Source organism: Mustelus asterias, chromosome 23 (assembly GCF_964213995.1).
Source record: "Mustelus asterias chromosome 23, sMusAst1.hap1.1, whole genome shotgun sequence".
NCBI classification, from domain to species: Eukaryota; Metazoa; Chordata; class Chondrichthyes; order Carcharhiniformes; family Triakidae; genus Mustelus; species Mustelus asterias.
Window position 1 is genome coordinate 26,661,579 of NC_135823.1, and position 27,352 is coordinate 26,688,930.

The window sequence follows — 27,352 nt, forward strand, 5'->3', positions numbered from 1 at the left end:
GTTAAGACTTGCATTCCAACCATTACCTTGTAATTGAGTTTGTGTCTATCTATGCCTTGTTTGTGAACCAAATCTTGCACTCACCTGATTGAAGGGGCAGCACTCCAAAAGTTTGTGCTACCAAATAAACCTGTTGGACTTTAACCTGGTGTTGTGAGACTTCTTACTATGAACAGTAAGCTTTGTCTGTATAGCTCACTAGAAAGTTGCACTAGATCTGAAAGTTGCACTGGATCCAGGTCCTCGGAGTTCTAATGCTTCTAATGTTGACAGTCACAGCAATCTCTCTATGTTTAGTCGTATTGATTTTTCAGGACCCTCTTTGAATTGGCTAGGAAAACAACATTCCTCCATGTCCAGTCCTCTTTTAGAAGGACATTCACAGAGGCTTAAGAGATCCTGGAAGCTTCCCTGATACTCATGCAGAATCACTTCCTTCATCCACCACAACGAAATCAGCCAGACAAAATGCAATCTAAATTTTACAAGGAACATTCCAACTTTAATAGAATGACACACTTGCACATTAATTAGGTGGGACACCTTTTGGGAGACTATAGCTCTGCTGTCTTGGGCAACGGGTGAGTTTCATAATTGTCCCATTATCAATTCACCCAGTATGAAAATCACAACTTAGATTGTTCGCTCCATACTTATTAATCTACAGCAATAATTCATATGAAGGCATCTGTCATGTGTTAAGGTAACGATTGGAAGTTTTAACAGAAAAAAAAATCTGGCAACAGTTCCAGAAATGATTTTCAGATCGAACATAACACATTAATCAATGAAAAAATGTATCATGTAATTACAAAAATTAATTACGATGTGTAATTAAAAATGAAAGTAACACCCAAAAACACGCGCTTGAAAGCTATTACTGAAGTAAGTTATTAAGAGAGAGATGTCAAATGTCATGAGAAGTATATAAAACCATACACTACTTTTCCCCCATCTCATTTTCTCATAACCTTAAAAATAAAAACACCGTAAATGATGTGGCAATTTATAATTTAAAGGAACAAGGCACCTTTTGAATTTCAGGTTTGTGCTAGTTTTGTATTCGATTCCTCACTGAAGTATAAAAGAATCAACCTTATTCAGTGGTGTGAACAATAAAATATACAGGCTTAATGATTCTGAAGACCCATGACAGTTCTGACTAACCAGGTCTTCAACTTCCAAATAAAATATCGAATATGGCTATACATATTGTGTAGAACAGCATGTTTATATTTAATGGTGAGATGAAACTACTGTATGGCAACAACTGAAATTGCATGTTGCTCTTAATCCCACTTGCCCTGCCAACCACCTGCCTTTTTGTACTCTTTCTGTCCTCTCCAAAGAACCTTGCAGTTCTTGTCTGGTCTTATCTACTTGTTGGTCAAACTGCACGAAGATTCATGGAATTTCAATCCAGGTCAAAAAAAGTTCCCAGGATCATTTGTGCCAATTCAAAAAACACCACACCAGAAGCTGGTCTCAGGTCATATCGAATTGATCAGAGTCCCTATTAAGTACGCCCATTTGGGGACTTTCGATGACATTCAAAAAAAGAAGCGTTTTTATAAAAGGAAAAGGTACAAAGATGTTAATAGACATATTTTACAAGTTTTTGAACATAACTGACTGTTATACACAAGTATAACTAGCAAATGGTTTTGTATCATTTTTTGAAGTCACTTTCAATTATTTAAAATCAAGTTACTCAAAGATGGTTGATAAGACTCTAATTAAAAATGTTTTTCAGCTAATTAATCAAACTGCACCAAATTATCACTCTTTAAACATATTAATGAATATATTTTTTAAAAAGTGATGTTCTAAAATGCTGTACGATTGTGTTGGTTCGAGGTAGATTTTATGTCCTGCAACATGCAAATAAATTTGAGCGAAACTTGGGAGGAAGAAACTTGGAAAAAACAGAATACATTCCAATGAACTAAACTTGGGTTTTATGCTTTTACCCAAGCTCCATTCAATTCAAACCTCTTAGTGAAGCTGTTTCTAAATGTTCTGAAGCCTGTTTCAGTCCAATCCAGTAGGAATGCACAAACTGTATTCAAGTGTCAGTCTTGCGTCAATGATAGCAAACTGAGTTCAAGCTCCACTCCAGAGGCTTGAATACATAGTCTACTCTTACACTTCATTGTGATAGGAAGGGAATGTATCAATTCCACTGGCACTGTCTTTCAAATGAGAAGTCAAACTGAAGCCTTCTCAGCTGGATATGTAAGATTCTATGGCAAAATCCAAAGCAGGTCTGGGGAGCTCTCGTCTCTTGGCCAACATTTACCCCTCAAGTAATACTACTAAAACGATTATTAAATTATTGATTTCAGTACAATTTTGGGATCTTGCTGTGCGGAAAATTGGTGCTGCATTTCCCTTCATAATATTACAACAGTGACTGCACTTCATTGGCTATGATGAACTTTCAGGAATGTGGAGGCATGGTGGAAGTAATGGACAAGTAATCCAGAGCCCAGGCTAATACTAAGGGGACCTATGAACATACAAATTAGCAGTAGCTGTGAACCACTGAGCCCCTCAAGCCTTGTTTCTCCTTTCAATAAGATTATGTTGATCTGATTGTAACTTGAACTCCACATTCCCACCTATCCCCGATAACCTTTCACCCATTTGCTTATCAAGAATCTATTTACCTCTGTCTTAAATTATTTAAAGATTCTGTTTCCACCACCTTTTGAGGAAGACAGATCCAAAGACAAGCATCAGAGAAAGAAATTCTCTTCATCTCTGTCTTAAATAGATGACTCCTTATTTTTAAACAGTGACCCCTAGTCCTAGATTTTTCCACAAGAGGAAAGCTTCTTTTCATATCCACCTTGTCAAAACCCCTTAGGATCTATATGTTTCAATCAAGTTGCCCTATTTTTCTAAACTCCAGCAAATACAGGCCCATCTTGTTCAATCTTTCCTCAAAACACAACCTGCCCATTCAAGGAATCTGTCAAGTAAACCTTCTGTGAATTGTTTCCAACATATTTACATTGGAGGAATCTTTAATTTCAAATAATCACTAAGGGAGAGAGAAGAGAATTTAGAAGAAACACCTTTACTCAGATGATTATTCAGAAATGGAATGCTTATCAAAGGAAGTGCTTTTTATTCATTCACAGGATATGGGTGTCACTGGCAAGGTCAGCATTTATTGCCCTTGACAAGATGGCTGTCAGAAGCTTTCCTGAATACAACAAAATGGCTTGTTGGATCATTTCAGAGGGCAATTAAAAGTCAACCATGTTGTGGTGAACTTGGGAGTCACATAGGTCGGATGTGATCAGGAAGACTAATTGCTTTCCCAAAAGCTTCCCTAAAGGACAATGAAACAATTAGGTTTTTATGACAATCCGGTAGTTTTGAGATAGATGAGAGAAACATTTTATGGAATTCTCTTCCCCAGAAGGTAGTGGAGGCTGGGTCTTGGAAGGTTATCAAGGTAGAATTAGGCAGACTTTGTTAGGCAAGGGAGTCAAAAGTTATGGGGGGGCAAACAAGAGAGTGGAGCAGAGGTCACAACCAAATCAGCCATGATCTTATTGAATGGTAAAGCAGGCTAGGATGGCCAAATTGTTTGCCTCTGCTTCTACATTCTTATGCATAGGAGCACCACCACCTGACAACTCCGCTCCAAGCCACATACCATCCTTTCTTGCAACTATATATTTGTCGCTTCATTGTCATTGGGTCAAAATCCTGGAACTCCTTCCCTAATAGCACTGTGGGCGTACCTACACCATATGGACTGCAACGGTTCAGGTCAGCAGCTGACCAGCACACCCTCAAGGGCAACTAATGCTGGCCTAGCCAGCAATACCCACATCCTGTGAAAGAATATTTTTTAAAAACCTGAAAATGGAGGTTGCAAATTATTGCGAATATGGGATCAAAACTTCCGGGTTGCCCAGTGTCGGATTTGGGAGGTACCGCAAAGATGTGCTCAGGAATCCCTCTTGGAACTTCCCAGGTAAACATTAGCATGGCAACTGCATCCCCCAGTGTCCAACCGCCTGCCCCCTTCCCACCCAATGTAAAACCACAACCCCCCCATTTCTCCCAAACTCCAATTCCCCACCCCTCAAATCCTATCCACTTACTGGGGATACTTAACTTCTCTTTGGTCTGTCAATTTCAACTGGACCTTTAAACCTATCTGCTTCATGGTAGTTAGTGCTGCAAAAAAGGGGTTCGTACTCCCTCATTCCAACTCTGAGATTTTGGCACTGGGCTCCGGAGGCATCTGTGCTCCCTGGGTCTCCCCGGCCCGAGTCAGAAGGTCAAGTGAGACAAGCACAGAACAAATTTGGAATAGGTAAATAGGCACAATGCCGATTGCCATTTGGAGGGAGTTACAACCCAGAGAGATAGTTTATAAATGCAAGGCTCTTTTTAATCTAGTTTGTTCTATCATCCTCCAAGGACTGCAAAACAAGTTTCAGCAAAATTAAAATGTAATTCTTTATATGTCCAAAAAAAATTACTTTGCATTAATAGGAAGATATTTTCTGGTTCTATTGCAATTTCTAACAGTTCAGCTGTCTTTAGATATTTTCAACAGAACAAAATTTAAAATGTTTGCAAGAAAGAAAGGAGGATGCAATTACTATGAACACTAAATTGCCTTCCAATATCCTGAAGGCTAAGTTCTTTTCAGATGACTAAATGTTGAAAGATAACTAATAATTTCAAATAAATTAAGACAGAGAAATTCATTTTAAGTGTGGAAAAAGCATGAAATATAAATGTAGATAAGGAAATGACCAACGAATCTTTGATGAATTCCATGCTGGAAAAAGTAACGAGCACGACTGAATTTCCAATTCCAAGCATAAATGCCAATGCACTGATTTCAAACCATATATGTATAAACTCAGTTACTTGGCAAAACCCCAGCTGGACTGGAATCAAATCAGGTATTTCTTTCCAAGAACTGTCTCATAATTAAACTGCCCCAAAGCTAAGTTTCAACAAGACATACAGATAAAAGATTGAATCAATTGCTTTACAATATACACCTTATGAAAATCTGTCACTATACTGTGGTTTTACAGTCTCCAAGTAGGTCTCTAGTACTAATTCATTCTTAAACCTCAATAACATTTGCTGGCAAATTATCCAATCATTATCGATAATAAAGCCAAACTTATCCTCTCCTCATCCAACATTCAAATATTGTATAGAAATCAAGAGGGGCAATCCTGGCAGATTTCTCTTCCTTAGCATAGGTACACTTAACACAAATCTATGAGTGTAGCTCACTACAGGACACAGTGCAATTTGGGAACTCCAATTCAGAATGTTGTGATAGTTATTAAGGTCAATTAAAAAAATAAATTAGATCAAACTCACTTCGCAAGAGAAACTAAAATTCAAACAGAAGGTTAAAAAACATGACATGCATTACAAATATTTCATAACACAACGAGAAGTTATCATTCTGTTTCTTTACCCAGTTTTTTTCTGCAATTACAATGGAAGCCTTTTGTGGCACACCGGGTTATACAGAAGAATTTGAACAGGATCCAGAATAATTCACTCCGAACAAAGTAAGCAAGTTCAAAAACAGGCAGAATTTCTGTTTTTTTCTTTTTTCTATTGCTTGTCTTTGCAATTACAATGTAAATTGCTTACAGTAGACTAATCCATTCAGACTGGTTTGTTTGCCCACTTTCCCTGCTATCCATTGCAATCAAACAAATCAGGTTGGCCTGAACTAAACATTAAAGGCTGAGAATAACAAAATAACAAATTCAAAGCCAAGCCTCTCTTAAGCTACAAGCACTGACCACTTTAATCATTCTCGCTAGACTTTTTCTGTCTGCACATATTAAGATAGTATTGCAACAAACTCCAAGTGCTGGTTAAGATGAGGTCTTTGCTTCAGCAAGGTCTGAGCTTAATTGAACCAAGTACAAATGTGCCTTCATTCACAGGCTATCTTCAAAGTAGCATTCTCAGTCAGGCAGCTGTGATCTGATTTACTCAATGGAAGATGCTGGTGGGAAGAAAGAGCACGTGAGGTTCCATATAGCATCACTAAGTCAAAGCAGCTTTGTCTGTTCTGAAACTGGTCTGGGGAAATGGATAATCTTGTCTGAACAAGCAGAGACAGTAACATGCTTGGCTTATGAAAATTTGACATGTGATGAGTTACCTCATCACCTGGGAAAAACAGGCCCACTGCAGGTAGATCACGGTGCAACCATTTCCCTGGATTTTCTATATTGGTATAGCACTATTTCTGGTCAATAAAAGATCTGCAACTAAAATCTCCTTTTGCACTCTAGTTTGGCAGCTGACCAGCAGTGTCACTCTGCTGCACATTTTACCGTGGAAGATGAAAGAATGACTCCAGCAAAGCCAATTGTGTGTTTACAATTTAATCTGTAGAGATGGTGGATCCAAGTACAAGCTTTCAGCCACTCGGCATGGCCATGCATATTCATTGTATGTAGACTGAAAGATTTTTTGAAAGGGGCACTTTATAACAAAAATGAGAATATAGCAGCTTGCAGGAAAACATTCCAAAGTGTTTATATTATTATATTTCTGCAACCTAAAAAGAATCAGATGCTTGGGAATACCACTACCTGCAAGATCCCCTTCAAATCACAGAGCATCCAAACATAGAACTATATCACCGTTGCTGGATCAAAAACCTAGAATTCCTTCCCCATCAGCACTTTAGCAGTACCCAAACCAAATAGAACACAATGGTTTATAAAGGCAACTCCACCATTACCTTGCCAAGGCCAATTAGGGATGGGCAATAAAAGCTGGCCTTAATAATGACAATAACATCCAATGTGTACTATATTGCTAAAACAGTGACTTACTCGCTATTTAGACTGCAAGAGCACATTGCTAATTTCTAATTACTCTCATCAAAAAGGTCTTGCATCATTTCACACACTTACCTTTGTGATTAAGAGCTAAACACAATTTTATAAAGTGTAAACAGTACAATTAATAAATTATTTTGATAAATATTAAACTTTGCAGTTGATTATTAAAAGGTCAAGTGTCATTGCAAAAGGTGGTCTGTGAGTGACTGGGCAGGATTTTAACACATTCCAGACTTGCACAGAATTAAAACTGGGCCCACTGTCTATGACAAAGTAGATTAGATAACAACCTTTTGCCGGACTTCAAATCAAGCCCAGACAACAATGAAGTCAAAATCTCTTTCATATTTTATTTGTAAAGGAAATTAATTTAGGTAACAATCAAGTTCCAAACAGGCATGGACCTACGACAAAAAACGGCCTCAAGTTGGTACTAACAAGTACAAATTTCCAATATTGGTTCTTGGTATGCACTGGAAGCATGTTTGCAAAAGCGTGCACTCCCAGACCAAGGTTGGGTGCAGCAGAATGTTAACTGCTGATATTTGAATGCCACTCAGAATCGGAAGCACTACTAATATAATATCTGTAGAATCTTGACGTCAAGAGCATTGCTGGAAAGAGTGAAGATAGTTTTACCCTCCGTTAGACTGTCTTTGCCTGACTTTGGAATCTAGCATAGATATCCATAATTTAAAAGAAAAGCAAACTATTCAACAAACAGTACTTTTAAAGAAAGAAAGGAAGGACCTTATGATTACATCAGATTAGAATCCGTCCGATAAGATGCTCCATGTGGACTTTCATTCTTGCAGAAATATGAGGAGTAAGCTACATCACAAGTGCCCATGGAGAAGGAAAGTGTATTTGTATTATGGTTTTCATGTCAAGTTGTTCCAAAGCATTTCACAGTGAATCAATTGCCATTTAGGTAAATGCAGCAGCCAAATTATTGTTTCACAAACAACAATTGAAAGAACAGCTTGTTTATCTGGTTTTGTTATTGGTGGCTGAGGGAGTATGGTTAGCCAGGAAACTAGAAAAATTCCCTCGCTTTTGAATATGCCAGGGAATTTTTTATGTTAGCTGAACAAACTAAACTCAAAGGATGTGACCTCTAATAAAATCAGCGTTGATTAATCATAACCATTTTGGTATACTGGTGTAGATCTGGTACATATGAGAATAACATTAAGTCAGAGAATAATTGAGAGTGCATGGGCAGCTAAAATCCACACAATCAACATCCACTTTTTAGTTAACTACTGTATTTTGTTATGAATATTTGAATATTTTTATTCACTGTTATATTTATTGGTTACATTAAGGGACATAATTTATATTTAGTTTCAGCTGAGCTTTTATCCATAAAGCCAATTAGTAATATAATTCAATCAATTTGACTAATAGTTACAATATCTATATTCCAATAACTGATGTACTGACCTGTACTTAAAATAACTATTGTTTCAGTGTAAAATTTAACATTGTATTACATTTATATTACCCTGTATATTTTAATCCTGAGAAAATTGTTCCTTGAAGTATTGATCAGAAATTCAGTTAGAAACTGTAACCCTATTCCTAAAAATAATATAATTATTGACTCAAAATCTATACACCTGAGAATGCACCAGAAATTTGGTAAGTATTTTGCTGGCAAAACAATGAACTTATTGAAGACTAGCAAAGGTTTATTCAACAAGTAACACTGCATTTCTTTACCTCATGAACGATAAAGAACATACTGTGTTGGCAAGCAGACTCAAGAAGTGGTAAAAAGCTGGTTCATGTCCATGAGTCCACGCATGGAAGGCTCTTGGTTTCAGGAGGGCATTCAGTGGAGGTCAAAAAGCATCTCACCAAAAAGAGGTTTAGAAAAATAGGAAGGAAAACATTTGGTTTTTTGGTTACGCATAACTCCCATCAGATGATTTTTATACTACAAGCGGAAAGCAGGCTGATATATACCTTCTCACCCAGAGAGGTGTATGGTGCACCACTACATATTTGTAAGGTTTGTACACATTTCATTTATTTAAAATTATGTCAGATAGTTAAATATATTAAATGCAGCCAAATATTCACAGGCCAGACATCCTGCGCTAGGTGCCAATATGAGCCCACTGATGACATATATTGGTGACCCTGGTGGAATATATGGGATGAGGGTACAACACCTCATTAGTACCAGTTTGTGTGTCTGTCCCACTAGAGATGAACTAATCAAGGAAATCTCAGCATGCCAGTGCCCAGAATAGAAGAGGGAGGAAGTCACCAACCTACCTGCCACCCACCACTCCAAAAGGTAGTCAAAAGGTTTTAAAAGTTTGCTGATCCAGCAAATGACTTCGAAACACCCCACACAAAGCCCGCCCATTCTATCAGCAAGTCCTCACTTGCAGATGTAAAGGCATGGATGCACCTGTCTTCATTTGATATTTTGGCTTGCAGCTGAAATCCCAGGTTGGGGCAATAAATCCCATACAGGAGACAATATTTGGGATGGAAAGAGGCTCTGCCTCAAAAAAAGGCATCCCAAAAACTGGTGACGAAGATCGGGAACCTAATATCAGGTTGCATCCTATTCTGATTCTCCACTTACTGTTGTACTGTTGCCAAAATATGTTAAGCATGTGCTGACATGATTCAATTCCACTTCCTTTACTGTGTTAGTAAAACCAGTTTGAGATGCTCATTCCAATGTTGGTGCAGTAAGGATTCTGAAATACCACGATCATTAAAGGCAGTCCTCAGACCTATGTCACAATTGGTTCCTAAAAAACCACATTGCAAGTCTAAACGTAATAAGCTGGAAACAATTTTCGTGTGTGAACAATAGTATAAATGAGGGATTGGTTCCTGAACCAAGATGGAAAACATTCATGGGGTGCTTGGCTTTGCTAAATGCTCTCAACTCCTACACGGTCAAGTCGCTGAGGTGACTGTTGATGCCAGAATGCCTTAGCTCAAGTTCCTTGGTTAGTTTGGGGGACATAATGAGGCCATCAATCACTGTCAGTTGAGTGTTTATCAAATACAATTTAAGCATGTAAATGCGTAAAAATTGCACCATTTGTGCCAAAAAATGTATCAGTATAAAACACTCGTTTCCAACCCAGTACAAATGGTTTGACCTGTCCATTAATACAGATAATCGGCACTATACATCAATGTGCACGCATGAACATGCTGGTGTGACATTGTAAAGTTGAAATGAAGTGACATTCGTTGCAATTCAAACATTGTAAAGTTGAGGACTCCCTGTATGGAAGAGCCAAAAATCTTCAAGGGTTTTGCCAGTCTGCTGGAAATCTGTTACTTGGGCATCAATGTCAAAGAGCTCAAGGCTGAGAACAAAGACACACACTACTAGAAATTGTTCCATGAGCATCACTAAAAGTACCATTAATGTCAAGGACTGCACTTCTTGTTTGGCAATAAAATATCTCTCTAAATATCAATTCCTATATTAAGTCACTTAATACATCTGATGAGTTACATTTGACGTTTATGTTTGCAGCTTTGCAATTTGTTACTTTTTGTAGTTTTGATTCTAAAGATGTAGCAGAAGACACCAGGTAATATCGCTGCTCGGCATTTTGGCTAAGATCAAGTCTAGTGTCGACATGCTGTGCTTGGTTGAAGTCGTTAGGTTACATTTTAGCTTCATTTGAAGCAATTTTTAAAAGCGGCATCTCGGACTTTTGGCTAAGATGCAAATGAGATCAAGCCTTGGAGGAGGAGCTATGCCGACTCCAATCAGCTTGGATCATGTAGATCAAGCCCAAAACAGGAGGTGAGAGCCCTGTCTTGTCAGCTTGGATTGGGAATGTCTCAACTTGTTGAGACTCTGAATTGGACTTGATTTGATTGAAGTGGAATAAAAACAAAAAAAAAGAGTATTGCATTTATATAGCACTTTCAAAATCACTGGACATCTCAAAGCACTTCACACCCAATGAAGTTGCCAGTGTTGAAATGTACGAAGAGATTTTAAATGGTGTTTTAGGGACAGGATTGCTCTAGAGGGAGGTGGGGGAAAAGCTGGCAAAATGGTGCAGAAAGGCATTTGAGAGTGTCCCCACCATCATGCCGTTTTGCCAAACCCATTTGCCCTCTTCAAGGGTACAGCCATCGACATGCCTTCATTCTCAGGTGAGGCACTAGCAATGGCCACCGATAGCAAGACCATGGCTGAGCTTCCAGCCCTCTGATTAAGTCTTGGGGGTGGGCACCCTGTTTAATAGGGGCAGAGCCCTGTGTCTCACCACCATCGGAAGCTGGGATGCAGTCTTCTTTCAGCCCTAATAGCAAGACTTCCACAAAAATTCAGCAAAGAAAGCCTGATTTACCTACAATAATAGACCGCAAATAACTGGAAGAAATATTTCACAGATAGCTGTGATTCACTCCATTAGTTTTAAATAGATGTGGAAACATTTGCTAAATGTAACAACCCCTGATGTTAAGCGTCATAACAACTGTCCTTTCCAAACAGCAAAAATATCACATTGGACACAAACACCAATTTAGTGAAAAAATATTTAATTGATTTTTTAAAAATTCATTCATGGGACATGGGTGTCGCTGGCTGGCCAGCATTAATTGCCCATCCCTTGTTGCCCAAGGGTAGTTGAGAATCAAGCACATTGCTGTGGATCTGGAGTCACATGTAGACCAGACCAGGTAAGGGCGGCAGATTTCTTCCCCTAAAGTGAACCATATGAATTATAAGGGAAGTTTAATATGACAAGCCTGCAACTTAACCGCTGTTAAAAGTGTTAATGATGTTCAAGTAAATAGCAACATGCTGTATCTGCATAACTGTAATAACAAATATTTGGCAAATTTGACTCGATTGGAAGACTTGGAGAAATTGCACTGGGGTGTCAATGGCAAGTCTCAGATTCAAACAGAGTTCAATAACCCCTGCAATAATGTTTGGAGTTCACTAATTCTGTTCCAAAACAGTTCCAAATGAAAAATCATATGAAGTTTCATTGTTGAAATCCTATATTCACATTTTCACTTGTCAGAGAATGCAAGGTCTCAATATGGTGGCCTGGCTTAAATGCCTTTTGGTGGTGTTTTACTCTGTAGATGAATGACGACCTATCCAATCCTCGTGAGAACTCTGTCAATGATGCAAATCTTCAACTATTATCAATCTTGGCCTCACCATCTTCTCTATTCCCTTCAATGGAACTCCGTTAATAAATCTACCCCTTTGTTTCCTCTTTCATTTCATACGCTTCTTTTCAGCTCAACTATTATTGAGCTCAAGTTTTCAAGAGTTGGATGCTGGGGAGTTTCCAACACCTCGCTCACTTAGGACTTCCAGGATGAAACTTTCGAAAACACAAAATAAAGGATTCAGAGACAAAACTTTTTTCCTGTTTTGGTCCCTGTTGTTTTCTTCCTTTTATCTATTATTCTTTCTCTGTCTTTCATTCATCTGGTTTTCTGTTCTTTAACCTTAATTCTGTTTCCTACCTTCACTCCATTGCTAACTTATTGCTTTTTTATTCCTCCAAAGATACATGTTTGCATTTCTCCTCATAATTCTCTACCTAACCCCCAAGTTCAGCAGATTGTTGACCAAAATTTACTTTGGATTCTTTTTCCTTTTTTAAAACAGCCCAGACCTAATTCTGTTGGAGCAACACTCTTAAATTTAGCAGTAAACAGTATTTCACATTTATATCTTTGAAGCATACTCTAGGCTCAAGTCACATGACAAATACATTCTTATCAAGTACCATTCCAATATTTTAAGACTTGCTAAAACTTCAAACATTGAACAGAAGCTGAAATGACAATTAAGGACCCAAAGTCACAGTCATTGTGAGAATCCATTTCTTTCCATTCATGGGACATGGGTGTCGCTGGCTGGCCAGCATTTTATTAACCATCCCTAGTTGCCCGATGGCAGCTGAGAGTCAACCACATTACTGTGGGTCTGGAATCACATATAGGCCAGACCAGATAAGGTCGGCAGATTTTCTTCCCTAAAGGACATTAGTGAACCAAATGGGTTTTTCCGACAATCGACAATGGTTTCATGATTATTAGTAGATTCTTAATTCCAGATTTTTTAAAAATTGAATTCAAATTCCACCACCTGCCGTGGCGGGATTCAAATCCGGGTCCCCAGAACATTAGCTGAGTTTCTGGTTTGATAATTTACCGAGAATACCACTAGGCCATCACCTCCCCTCCTTACTAAAACTAAACTACAATCCCAAGATTGTGTGTGAATAGGAATCAGTCCTAAATCATTCAACAAAGACAGAAAGTTCCTTGAAGTTGCCCCTGGTCTGTCCTCATTATGGGAAGTACGGTGGAAACTCAATTTGTGGATCATTTCTGCCACATCTCAGAAAGATTATAGTGGCAGAGGAGCTTGGAAAGGATTTCTGGCCTTAATCTTATTTTTGATATTACAATATATTTGAGTCTGATATAATGTAAGCAAACTGTTCCTTAAAACAACGATCGTGTCATGCTTCTTTTACTGCTTACTTCTTACATTGAATTAAAACAGATATGAATATTGACTGTAGATAATAACTGCAAAGTACCCTCCTTTAGTCTGTCAAAACAAAATGATTTTCATTCATACAAGTGACAAATCCTGACTGAAGCATAGTCAAGAAATACATTATTACTAATTTTATGGAGTACATTCTTTGGTGAGATAGTGGATGCAAGATTTCAAAGAGCACATTGATCTCTGCATCCAAATACATACTCCCAGCACATAAAGCTCAATGCCGCAAGTGTGATTTTAAAAAAAATCTATGCCACTGTATGAGTATAAAAGACATTTCTGCCCTTATGTCATCAATTTAAATTTTTTTTAAATCACCAATGTTAACAGCCATAAACATGCTCACTCACATTCTGTTGCTGGGGATAATCTTTTGGCCATCACGGAACCATGTCATTTGTGGTTGTGGGTAGCTGCTGATGTCTGGAGATTTTAGTACTGTGGCCTGACCCTGTGATACTGTGATCTGTTGGTCACCTCCTTCAAAGTTTCCCATGTCTGCAGAAAGAAAATGAGGCATTTCAATTGAAAAACAAGAATGAGAAAAGAGAGAAGAACTAAAAAACTGGCCATAACATCAATGCTACATCTGTAATTAAAACCTTAGGGAGCAGGTATGAGGAATATTTATTCTTGCTACCTGCAGCAATCTATGAGCTCAACTTAAATAAAAGCAAAATATTGCTGATACTGGAAATTGGTTGAAGAAATGTTGAACAGTTTAATGCTGTTGAAAAAGGGGCTGGAGCAAAATAGGTCAGAGATGGGTAGGAGGTCAAAGGAGATTAAATGACAACGATGTCATGGAATACAAGAAACAGGGAGTATTAGTGCTAGTATTAAAAGACTAAAGCAAGTGTTAGTAGCAGAATAAAGATTAGCAGCAAAAATAGCAGAAATTTATATTATAAGGGATCAACTTTGTAGCCCACCAATAATGAACAGTAATTCAGATGTCAAAGAACAGAGCCACCATGTAATTCTGCTCACCCATTTTATTTATTTTTCTCTCTTTTCTATGGCACTGTATTTCAACCCCAGACTAAGAAGACTGACTGTTCAAAAGCATCTATAGCAACCTCTGTTTAGCACCTCTCCTTCAAAGGACAAAATGAATGAACAATGTGTGAGATTTTTCATTTAATATGCACACACGTATAATGCAGACAAGGAAACTAGCATTACAGGAATCATCAAACGTGGAAGGTCTATCATTGTTAGCTCAAATCCATCACAAGGAAATGACTTTATTTTTATAATTGATACCTTCCACATTTACCTTCAGCTTGTTAAAATGAAAGCTGTGATCTACCTTTATTTCAACTTTTCATGAAATGATTGTATAGAGAGTGTAATCAATTATGTACATATGGTGGTTGTGATTGGTGGGAGCAGTTAGTTATGATTTAGACTGGAAGACCAGGAAAATTGAATAATGCAAATTTCGGATGTAACCTCCTGAAGTTCCCACTGACGTGTAGAGGTAGATTCAAGATTGAGGCTGGGACCAAAATTCTCCTGTCTTGCCCGCCGCAGGAATTGTAGCGGGTGAGATGGAAAATTCGGTGGACCAAAGATCCATTGAGTTCAGGCAGGAATTTCTTGTCTTGAGGCGTGCATAGCCGGAGATTCCAGCCCTCGGTTCCGACTTAAATGACAGAAACCATCTCATTTGTTTTTGAATAAAATTTGAATCAGTTTAAATTAATTTTAATTTCAACATGAATTTAGACTTACATGTGTTTCACTATTAAAAATATATGTTTCACCCAGAGATAGAGATTTGTTTTTGAAAACATGATTCCCTAAAAGTGTGCATCACAGATATGCATCTAAGCATCCTAAAAATCAGTTAGAGTTCTAATGAACTTCTAATGGAACAAAAGTAAGGACCATGTATTTGACAGCTTGGCACACTATTTTGACCTCTACTTTTGCAGCCAGTAACATTTCTCTTTTCCTACTGTCAGGTGAGCAATCCATTTCCTCAATGACAGTATTATTGGATGATATATTAGCAGATATCAGAGGACTTTTAAAGCAGATAACAGACCATTTTTAATTCATTCAAAACCCATCCATTTGCATGGAATTAAGATCAGACTCAATATTCTTTTTAATGATGTGAAAAAAATAAGAAGTTCTGCCAAATTGAACACAGTAACTTCTGTATTTGCCAGTTTACTGTCGGTTAACTCAGTTGGCTGGACGGCTGGTTCATGATGCAGAGTGACACCAACAGCACAGGTTCAATTCCCGTACTGGCGGAGGTTCCTGAACTTCCCAACCTTGCCCCTCGCTTGACCCTCAGATTAAATCACCAACCCTCTCTCTCAAAAAGGGGGAGAGCAGCTTATGGTCCTCTGGGATTTTGTTGATTTTCATTTTACTTCACTTGTAAGATTTGATCTGTTTGCTTTTCTTAGCATTTAATGTTAATTTCAAGTTTTTGAATTGTCACAAATGGATGGTGAAATGTTTAATCCAGAAGTAATTAAATCCTATATTCATTTGATTTAAAATTATATGTCAGAAAAATTAAATATTGTACTAATTCAGTCTTTAAAAATTAAGTACAAAGTATTTCTACCATGAGATTCTAACCTAATCTCTCTCTCTTAAATACACCTTGAATTTGAGCTGTTTTTGTTCATCCTTGGTCTTGATTTTGAATCCTCCTTTGCACTGCTTTGAGCTTCCGCCAACATTTCCCGGAGCTGACAGATTGCTAATTTGATTAAATATGACCTACATCTGGATTAAGTAGCCATCTGTTAACTTGCCCATATCTTTTATTAAACATGGAGCTTCACAAATGGAAGTAAATAGAATTGAACTTAGATTTTTTTGCCCAAGCATAAATCACTTCAGAACATGGAAGTTGTTAACTGGGGTTTCAAAATTCTGTAATTTCATGCATGAAATTTAAGTGCAACAGCAGCTTCGTGTCATGATTGTAAGTATCTCGCACAATAATTGAGTCATCCAAAAGCATACATATTGTCAAGTTATTTTGACTTGTTATATTGAGAGCTTCTTTGATTAGGAGGTTGGAATTAGAAGATTCAGATCAAATCTTGCAAACATAGAACACTCAATGCTCCATGGACAACAAAAAAAAAGATAGACTCTGTCTTAGGTACACAAGAGTAATTACATCATGCAATAAATACAAGTCACAACTACCAGTGTGTTACAAAGCAGAAAACTGGATCTGCAAAGCACAAATACCATGTGTTGCTGCCTAACTTGCCTCTGTTGTTTATGCCTTGGTTCTTTTGTTCAATGGTTTTGTGCATAGAATACATTATTTTTCTTCACCAATTTTCTATCCTTCTGAAAACATCAAATCAGAATCTGATATTTGGACAGCATCCATCATCTAGTATTTTGCCTTGGTGAATGGTCGATTTGTGCAGGCTTAGAATCTTTGTGAACTAGCATTTCCCCATTTTGATAATCACACTGAGCCTTGCTTCTGTCCTCAGCAGATGTCCATGCAGCGTACTTTTCAGAAGATCCTGAACAGCATTTAGGATTGGAAATGCTGGCTGATATCACCCCTCTCCAACTCAGGTCAGTTTTACACCTGTCTGCATATCTACCCAAAAACAGTTAATTCTACATTGATAAGCTAATAAACTCAAAACTTCTGTATTACACCAACCATTGTATATTAAAGCTGTGCTCAACACAAATTTACCATCAAACCCTTCATAATCACTGACCAAAGAAATTTCAATATATTATCGCACTATTCACTTTCACCGGCACAACAGACATAGGCCATTCGGCCCCTTGAGCCTCTTCGGTCGTTTAACTAGATCATCATAGAATCATAGAAACCCTACAGTGCAGAAGGAGGCCATTCAGCCCATCGAGTCTGCACCGACCACAATCCCACCCAGGCCCTACCCCCACATATTTACCCACTAATCCCTCTAACTACGCATCTCGGGGACAATTTTTAACCTGGCCAATCAACCTAACCCACACATCTTTGGACTGTGGGAGGAAACCGGAGCACCCGGAGGAAATCCACGCAGACACGAGGAGAATGTGCAAACTCCACTCAGGATGTCCCAAGGCATGGTACATTGGGGAAACCATGCAGATGCTACGACAACGGATGAATGAACACCGCTCGACAATCACCAGGCAAGACTGTTCTCTTCCTGTGGGGGAGCACTTCAGCGGTCTCGGGCATTCAGCCTCTGATCTTCGGGTAAGCGTTCTCCAAGGCCGCCTTCACGACACACGACAGTGCACAGTCACTGAGCAGAAACTGATAGCCAAGTTCCGCACACGAGGACGGCCTAAACCGGGATCGTGGGTTCATGTCACACTATCGGTAACCCCCACAGCTTGCCTCGTGGACTTGCAGAATCTCACTGGCTGTCCTGTCTGGAGACAATACACATTTCTTTAACCTGTGCCTAATGCTCCCTCCACTCACATTGTCTGCATCTTTAAGACCTGATCAGCTGTAAAGATTCGCATTCTAATCAGTATTCTGTAACTTGATTTTGTGTCTCTGTATGCCCTGTTTGAGAGCAGATATCCACTCCATCTGACGAAGGAGCAGCACTCCAAAAGCTAATGGCATTTGCTACCAAATAAACCTGTTGGACTTTAATCTGGTGTTGTTAAAACTCTTACTGTGTTTACCCCAGTCCAACGCCGGCATCTCCACTTCATGACTACCATCTGAATCCCCGACCAGGGGAAACAATCTTCCTGCAGCTATCCTGTGAAGCCCTGTTAGAATTTTGTGCACTTCAATGAGATAATTAGTCTGGTGAATCTTTGTTGCATTCCCTCTATTGCCAGCATATCCTTCCTTGGGTAAAGAGACCAAAACTGCACACAACACTCGAGGTATGGTATCATCAAAGCTATATAGAACTCAGCAAGACTTCCTTATTCTTGTACTCAAATCGCCTGATGATAAAGGATAAAATATAATTTGCCTTCCTAATTGCTTGTTGCATCTGCATGTTAGCTTTCAATAACTTAGGAACAAGAACACCCTGGTGTCTTGGGACATCAATATTTCCTAATCTGACCCCATGTAAAAAATACCCTGCATTTCTGTTTTGCCGACCAAATAGAATTACCTCCTACCAAAGTGGATAGCTTTACATTTACCATATTACATTGCTATTGCCACTCATGTAGTCTGTCGAAACCTTTGTATCCTCCTCACAACTCACACAGTGTCATCAGCAAACTTGGAAATATTACATCTTATGGAAGGGGGTTCTGGGTTAATGAGCAGAACCACAGGCAGATTCTTAGGTTTAGCAACAGCTGGGGAGGAAAGAGCTAAAGTGATTCACACCTAACAAGATCTGTCGACGGTTTATTCATATGTGAATGCATTAACGAGAATGAGATGAATTTAATATGACTAAGCATTAAGTATCGTTATATCAAAATACTGAGTGATGTATTTTAACATGTTAAAAGTATTTCAATATGGAATCACCTCAGTCAGAAATGACAGAAGGGATCCTGTGTGAGAACCTCTCTGGCTACGTCAAGGGCATCCTGAAACCCATTGTACAAAGGACCCCCAGCTTCTGTCACGACACTACGGATTTCTTACAGAAACTCAGCGCCCATGGAGCAGTTGAACCAGGAACACTCCTTGTCACAATTGATGTCTCGGCACTCTACACCAGCATCCCCCACAATGATGGCATTGCTGCAACTGCCTCAGTACTCAATGTCGACAACTGCCAATCTCCAGACGCAATTCTACAACTCATTTATTTCATCCTGGATCACAATGTCTTCACCTTCAACAACCAGTTCTTCATCCAGACACATGGAACAGCCATGGGGACCAAATTCACACCTCAAAATGCCAACATCTTCATGCACAGGTTTGAACAAGACTTCTTCACCACACTGGACCTTCAACTGACGCTATACACCAGATACATTGATGACATTTTCTTCCTTTGGACTCATGGCGAACAATCAATGAAACAACTATATGATGACATCAACAAGTTCCATCCCACCATCAGACTCACCATGGACTACTCTCCAGAATCAGTTGCATTCTTGGACACACGCATCTCCATCAAGGACGGTCACCTCAGCACCTCACTGTACCGCAAGCCCACGGATAAACTCACGATGCTCCACTTCTCCAGCTTCCACCCTAAACACATTAAAGAAGCCATCCCCTACGGACAAGCCCTCTGTACACACAGGATCTGCTCAGATGAGGAGGATTGCAACAAACACCTACAGACGCTGAAAGATACCCTTATAAGAACAGGATATGGTGCTCAACTCATCAATTGACAGTTCCGATGCGCCACAGTGAAAAACTGCACAGACCTTCTCAGAAGACAAACACAGGACATTTCGTCATCCAGGACTTCCCCAGAGCAAAGAAGCTATGACATCTTCTCCAGAGCCTTCAATATGTCATCGATGAAGACAAACATCTCGCCAAGCCATCCCCACACCTCCACTACTTGCCTTCAAACAACCGCGCAACCTCAAACAGACCATTGTACGCAGCAAACTACCCAACCTTCAGGAGAACAGTGACCACGACACCACACAACCCTGCCACAGCAACCTCTGCAAGATGAGCCGGATCATCGTAATGGATGCCATCATCTCACTTGAGAACACCATCCACCAGGTACATGGTACATACTCTTGTGACTCGGCCAACATTGTCTACCTGATATGCTGCAGGAAAGGATGACTCGAGGCATGGTACATTGGCGAGATCATGCAGACACTACGACAACAGATGAATGAACACCGGCTCGACATTCACCAGGCAGGAATGTTCCCTTCCTGTCGGGGAACACTTCAGCAGTCAAGGGCATTCAGCTTCTGAGCTTTGGGTAAGTGTTCTCCAAGGTGGCCTTCACAACACACGACAATGCAGAATCGCTGAGCAGAAACTGATAGCCAAGTTCTGCACACACGAGGATGACCTCAACCGGGATCTTAGGTTCATGTCACATTATCTGTAACCCCCACGACTTGCCTGGGCTTGCAAAATCTCACTAACTGTCCTGGCTGGAGACAATTCACACCTCTTTAACCTGTGCTTACCTTTCTCCACTCACATTGTCTGCACCTGTAAAGACTTGATTACCTGTTAAGACTCGCATTCCAACCATTATCTTGTAATTGAGTTTATGTCTATATGTACCCTGTTTGTGAACCGAACTCTTCACTCACCTGACGAAGGGGCAACGCTCCAAAGGCTTGTGCTACCAAATAAACCTGTTGGACTTTAACCTGGTGTTGTGAGACTACTTACAGTGCCTACCCCAGTCCAACGCCGGTCGAACTCCACAACATGAAATGTGAATGTTGCAGAAACGGTGATGAAGGTTCAGAAGTTCCTAGCTGAGTTAGCAGAAATGCAATAGAAATCATAGAAACCCTACAGTGCAGAAGGAGGCCATTCGGCCCATCGAGTCTGCACCGACCACAATCCCACCCAGGCCCTACCCCCACATATTTACCCGCTAATCCCTCTAACCTACGCATCTCAGGACTCTAAGGGGCAATTTTTAACCTGGCCAATCAACCTAACCCGCACATCTTTGGACTGTGGGAGGAAACCGGAGCACCCGGAGGAAACCCACGCAGACACGAGGAGAATGTGCAAACTCCACACAGACAGTGACCCGAGCCGGGAATCGAACCCAGGTCCCTGGAGCTGTGAAGCAGCAGTGCTAACCACTGTGCTACCGTGCCGCCAACTGTGCTACCGTGCCGCCATAGTTTCAGGTTTTGGGGACAGAAGATGAAACATAGTTTTATATTCAAACAATGAGGCTCCTATTGTCCAGGCACAGAATTGTGTCAGTTTTTGGGCCCAAGACTGGCATTATCTCTGTCTTGGCAATATGCGGTTGGGAAAACAGTCAGGTGGTGGCGTCCTTAGCAACATACCAACAAGGAAGTGACCATTGTGGGGGGGTGGTAAAGACCCGGTAATGGAAACGGACAAATAGAATATCATGTCGGGTAGCATATCGCAACAGGCTGAGGTAATCTGCCGTAATTTGGATTGACATATTAATATGAAATGAAATCGACTTAAGCCAATTAGTAGGAGCGTCTGAGATAAGCAGAGAGTATAATTGTATTGTATTTTGGCTCAGTGCCTTAGATCTTCGGAGAAGTCTTTTAGCACCGGCAGGTGTTGTTTGACCCTTTGGGGAACTCCCGTGGCCAAGGTTAATGTCTTGTATGTCTTTTATGTTTTAAAATAAATTCTGCGTACGCCTTTTAAAAATCAAAAATATTGCCGTTGTGAGATTAATTCTAGTTATCAAGAGAATCTGGCCACCATTAAAGAAATTCCGTACAACAGATCTGGTCCCCACATCCAAATCATCTATATAAGATTGTGAATATCTGGAGCCCAAGCACAACCCTTTTGGTACCCCAACTAGTCATAGCCTGCCAACCTGAAAATGATCCGTTTATCCTCACGCTCTGTTTTCTGTCTGTCAACCAATCCTCAATCTATGCCAATACACCATATCCACTGGTTCTCCCTCATCTATTCTACTTGTACCATCCTCAAAAACCCTAATAAGTTTGTCAAACATGATTTGCATTTCATAAATCATGCTGACTCTGCCCAATCTCTCTATTATTTTCTAAATGACTAATTATCACAACATTTCGAACAGATCTAGCATTTTTCCTACTACTGATTTCAGACTAATAGATTTGTACTTTCCTGTTTTGTTGATTAATTCCCCAGAGCAATGTCTTGATGATCAGGGTCAAGCTGCCTGGTTTAAATTACAAACAATTCTCAACAGTTATCTGTCAGTCACCACCAACTGATACATTCTCCATAGCAATGCCTCTACCAATCAGTGTCCACTTGCCAACCGATCAGCATTCTCTTCTCATTAGCATAAATTGTTGTTTTCTCCTGACAGGGGTGTTCTTGTGAAATGTTCTGATGACTGCAAGACGAAAAGTTTTGGCATGTCTCTTTTTCGAGCCATATGATTCCTTATTCACAAAAATAAACTATGGTATATTTCTCCAAAAAGAAAAGAAAAAGTTATGGGCAAAATACAGCATGACATAGATGGATTACTCTCTTATCAAAAGCCAGTGCTGAAGAAGTTTGTGTCTAGTAGTCAATAGCAATCATCTCCATTCAGGCAATAACTAGGTAAATTGTATTTACTTTCTAAAAGTTAGATTTAATTAATACTTTAAGTGTGCAAAAGCTGTAAGTAAACAGCTCATTCTTGGAATTTGAAATGAATTTAAAGCATTCAGATCGCTTAATAGGATAAATCACTGGATGGCAGGACTGATTGACAGAATCAGAAAGAGATAAGCCTCATAACGAAGTACAGAAAATAGGGAAGCACATTTATATAAAATTGTTTTCAATGTTTTGGAATGAAAAGGTATTATTTGTGAAATGTAAAATCATTTGAAATTTCATCTCCCAGGCTCATTGGTTCTAATCTGATCATAAACCACTGTTCCAGCAAACCTGAAACGTATCTGATGAGCTGGTGGGGTCACTTCAGACTGCAACATATCGTATAGCATCATGGTATAGCATCCTGTCTGATAAAAAGCTGACAGTCCAAAGGTCCGGAGTTAACAGGAGTAAGAAAATACTTTCGTTCCTCCAGCACCCCCGGCTCCTCCTTCTAATCTTCCTCCACCTGCCTCCACACCAACCCCCTTCCACCACCACCACACCTCCTCCTCCTCAGCCCCTCCCCTAGCCCCAAACCCTGTCCTGGTGTTTCAGTCTCACCGACATCAGAGTAGAGCTGAGGGTGACAGCGGTGGTGTGGAGGGTGGGGAAGCGGAGCAAGGGAGGCCAGCACTGGGGGCACTTTGGGGGGCTGCGATGGAGTTATGATTAAAACTAAATCCAAGAGTGAGAATGATTTAAAGACTTCAAGGTCTGCAGATGGAACATCAGATCAAAGACAGTCATGGAGCTGAAGACAGACATTGGAACATATCTCCTACTCATGGCATCAGAGGGAGTGTGGCCACACTTGGAATGCTCCACATCACTAGACCTCTACAGTCCATTCACCAATAGATTAATGCTAATTGCTAAACAGGGCCAGGATCCAAAGCAGATTAAGTCCGAGGATGAGAGGAGGAGTATAGTGGGGGTATCTTCCCTGACATTTAAAAGAATGACACATAATGTCATTGGAAGTTTTGAGGTACTAGAAATCTGAAACAAAATATAAAATGCTAGAAATACAAAATAGCATTAGTGAAGAGAAACAGAGTTAACATTTTGGGTTGATGATCATCAGCATAGGGTTGGGAAGGAGATGATGTCAGTTTTGATGAAGAGCCATCATCGACCCGAAATATTAATTCTCCTCCTCGCCACAGATGTGTTCTGGCATCCTGAGCACTTCTATTTGATTCTTCAACCCTATTGTAACTTCATTACTTTCTGTTTCCCTGATTGTGGTAGGTACATAATTTTACATACAGTCCACATATTCAGTGGTATAAATTGACAGGATTGCTCCTTAGTGTCAGGGGGACTAGCCAGGGTAAATGCATGGGATTATGGGGATAGGGCCTGGGTGGGCTTGTGGTCGGTGCAGACTTGATGGGCCAAATGGCCTCCTTCTGCACTGTATGATTCTATGATTTTATATACAGTTATCCTGAGACTGTGACCATTCATTCTAGACCCCCACCCAGGGAGAATATCATTCCTGCATCCGGTCTGTCCACCACTATCATAATTTTATACGTTTCAACGAGATCCTTTCTCATTCTTCTAAACTCCAGTGAACACAGACTTAATTGACTCAATCTTTTCTCATACAACAATCCTGTCACCCCAGGAATCAGTCTGATGAACCTTCGCAGCACTCCCCCTAGCAAGTATATCCTCTCTTAGGTAAAGACACCTAAACTGCACACATTACTCTCGGTGCGGTCTCACCAAGGCCCTGTACAGCTGCAGTAAGAAGACTCCTGTACTCAAAATTACTCTCAAAGTGAAGGCCTACTTGCCATTTGCCTTCCTAACTGCTTGTTGCACCTGCATGCTCGTTTTCAGTGACTGGTGTACAAAAACACCCAGGTCCTTTTGCATATCAACATTTCCCAATCTATCACCATTTAAATAATACTCTGCCATTCTGGTTTCCTACCAAAGTGGATAACCTCACACTTACCCATGTTATACTGCATCTGCCAAGTATTTGCTAACTTGTCCAAATGACCTTGAAGCCTCTTTACATCCTCCTCCCATTCTTATTCCTGTCCAACTTCATGCCTTCAGCAGATTTGGAAATATTACATTTGGTTCTCTCACCCAAATCACTGATCTAAATTCCCGGCCCAAGCACTGATCCCTTGTAGTACCTCAATAGTCACCGAGTTCCACTCTGAAAAAAAACGATTTATTCCTACTCTTGGTTTCCTGTCTGCTAATCAACTCTCAATCCATGCCAATATATTACCCCAATCACGTGTGTTTTAATTTTCACACTAACTCCTAAAGTGGGACTTTATCAAAAGCTTTCTGAAAATCTAAATACACGATATCCACTGGTTTTCCCTTACCTATTCTACTAGTTATGTCCTCAAAAAACTTCAGTCAGTTTGTCAAACATGATTTCCCTTTCATAAATCCATATTGACTTTGTCTAATCCTGTCGATATATTCTAAATGTCCTGTTATCACATCTTTTATAATAGACTTTAGCATTTTCCTTACTTCAAACATTAAGATAACCCTGTTTCCCCCCTCCCCTTGCTTTTTTAAGCAGCGGCGGCACGGTGGTGCATGGTTAGCACCGCTGCCTCACAGCACCAGGGACCCGGGTTCGATTCCCAGCTTGGGTCACTGTGTGGAGTTTGCATGTTCTCCCCATATCTGCATGGGTTTCCTCCGGGTGCTCCAGTTTCCTCCCACAGTCTGAAAAACGTGCTGGTTAGGTGCAGTGTACCCAAACAGGCGCCAGAATGTGGCGACTAGGGGACTTTAACCGTAACTTCATTGCAGTGTTAATGTAAGCCTTACTTGTGACTAATAAATAAACTTTACTTACTTTAAATAACAGTGTTACATTTGTCACTCTCCAATCTTTGGGACAGTTCAGAATCTACAGAATTTTAGAAGATGACAACCAACACAACCACTATTTCCATGGCTACCTCTTCTGGTACCCTTGGTTGGAGAATACTAAGCTCTGGAGATTTATTGGCTTTCAGTCCCACTAATTTGTCCAGCACATTTTTTTTTATCAAATACAAATTTCCTTCAATCCCTCCTTCTCACTCCCTAGCATTTCTAGGAAGTTATGTGTGTTCCTCCGCAAAGACAGGACTAAAGTAGTTGTTTAATTGCTCTGCCATTTTCTTGTTCTCTATTATAAATTCTCCCATTTCGAATTGTAAGAGACTTATATTTGTCTTTACTAAACTTTTTCTTTGTACATACTTATAAAAGTTTTTATGTCTGTTTTTAAGTCCCTTGCAGGTTTACGCTTGTACTCTATTTTTCTCCTATTAACCAATCTCTTGGTCCTCCTTTGCTGAACTTTAATCTGCTCCCACTTTTTCTACAACTTTACATTGTTCCTCTTTGGATGTAATACTATCCTTAACTTATTTTGTAGCCATGGTTGGGCTAAATTTTCCTGGTGTGTTTTTATGCCAGAAAGGAATGTATAACTATTGCAAAGCCTGCATTCATTCTTTAAATATTTATCATTGTTCATGCACCTTTTAGTGAAGTTCCCCAATCTATCATAGCTAACTCACCCCTCATACCTTTGTAATTTCCTTTGTTTAGATTTAGGACCCTAGTTTTGATTTGGACTACTTCACTTTCGGTCCCAATGAAGAATTCCATCATGTTATGATCACTCTTCCGGAAAGGATACAGCAAAATTTATTAACTAACCTCTTCTCATCAAGCAATACCAAATCTAAGATAGCCAGTTAGTCAGTTCCTGAATGCACTGGTCCACAAAAACATCTCGTATACACTCTACGTAATTCATCTGCCACAGTGTTATTGCTGCTGTTTCAACAGATGGTACATTTCACGGTACAGTCCTGTACGCTTTTTTTTTAACCCAAAAGGAACTGCTGAGGTCTACAACTTAGACACTGTGCATCATGGTGGAAAAAGTGACGTGCACTTACATGCTACTTGTACTTGTGTCTTCCTCTGTAAAAGTGCTCCACGTCTGTTCCGCACCACACACTGGTAAAACCCAGTGTCAGAGCGCTGGAGAGATGGAATAACATACCTTGGACAAAAATAAATGTTTAACTTAATACATGGAATTCACGTGGACAGGAATTCACCTGAACAGAAACCAGTAACTTCGTCTTTCTTCTTCCACTGACCATACTTTAACTAATTGTCACTTCTTTTCACTAGCAAAATTCAGTCATTTAATTCTGTTTCACCCTTTGTAATGCTGTGTCTGGTTTACATATTGGGCAACTCGAGATTCAATGATGAGTCACAAATGTACTCATACAGGTTTTAATATGTTGGCAGATTCTTTTCATCACATTAGAGGTCTTGAATAGATGGTGTATGTTTCTAATAAGTTCAAAATTGTGTTCACACCAACATAAACATACAGTAGGATAAGCAAGTTTGAACTTGTGATCACTTCTCAATAGCATCTGTATTAGCCATTATTCCAGAATTGAAATACAATGGAGCTCACGTGACTCTGTAAAGGAGACACAGTCGATCAATTAAGACAAAAATATTCACATATACAAGGCCGTATATAGCTGAATATTATAGAAAAAAGAACAGAAAATGCTGATGGCACAGAGCAAGAGTATAGAGTAGTCTCGTACTCCGCTATATAGAAAAGATGTTGTTAATCGAGAGAACTCGGTGCAGATTCACCGGAAACTG

At 39.7% G+C, this 27,352-nt stretch overlaps 1 protein-coding gene across 1 annotated transcript in view; it reads right to left on the reverse strand.

Annotated features, from left to right (window-relative positions):
• Window positions 1–27,352, reverse strand: part of sdk1a (sidekick cell adhesion molecule 1a) — an 839,938-nt gene that overhangs the window by 484,816 nt on the left and 327,770 nt on the right. Inside the window, exons 3-4 of the mRNA XM_078240149.1 lie at window positions 26,614–26,720; window positions 13,776–13,923 (exon numbers count right to left, since the gene is read on the reverse strand). Of these exons, the coding sequence (XP_078096275.1) occupies window positions 13,776–13,923; window positions 26,614–26,720 (255 nt within the window). The remainder of the gene's footprint in view (window positions 1–13,775; window positions 13,924–26,613; window positions 26,721–27,352) is intronic.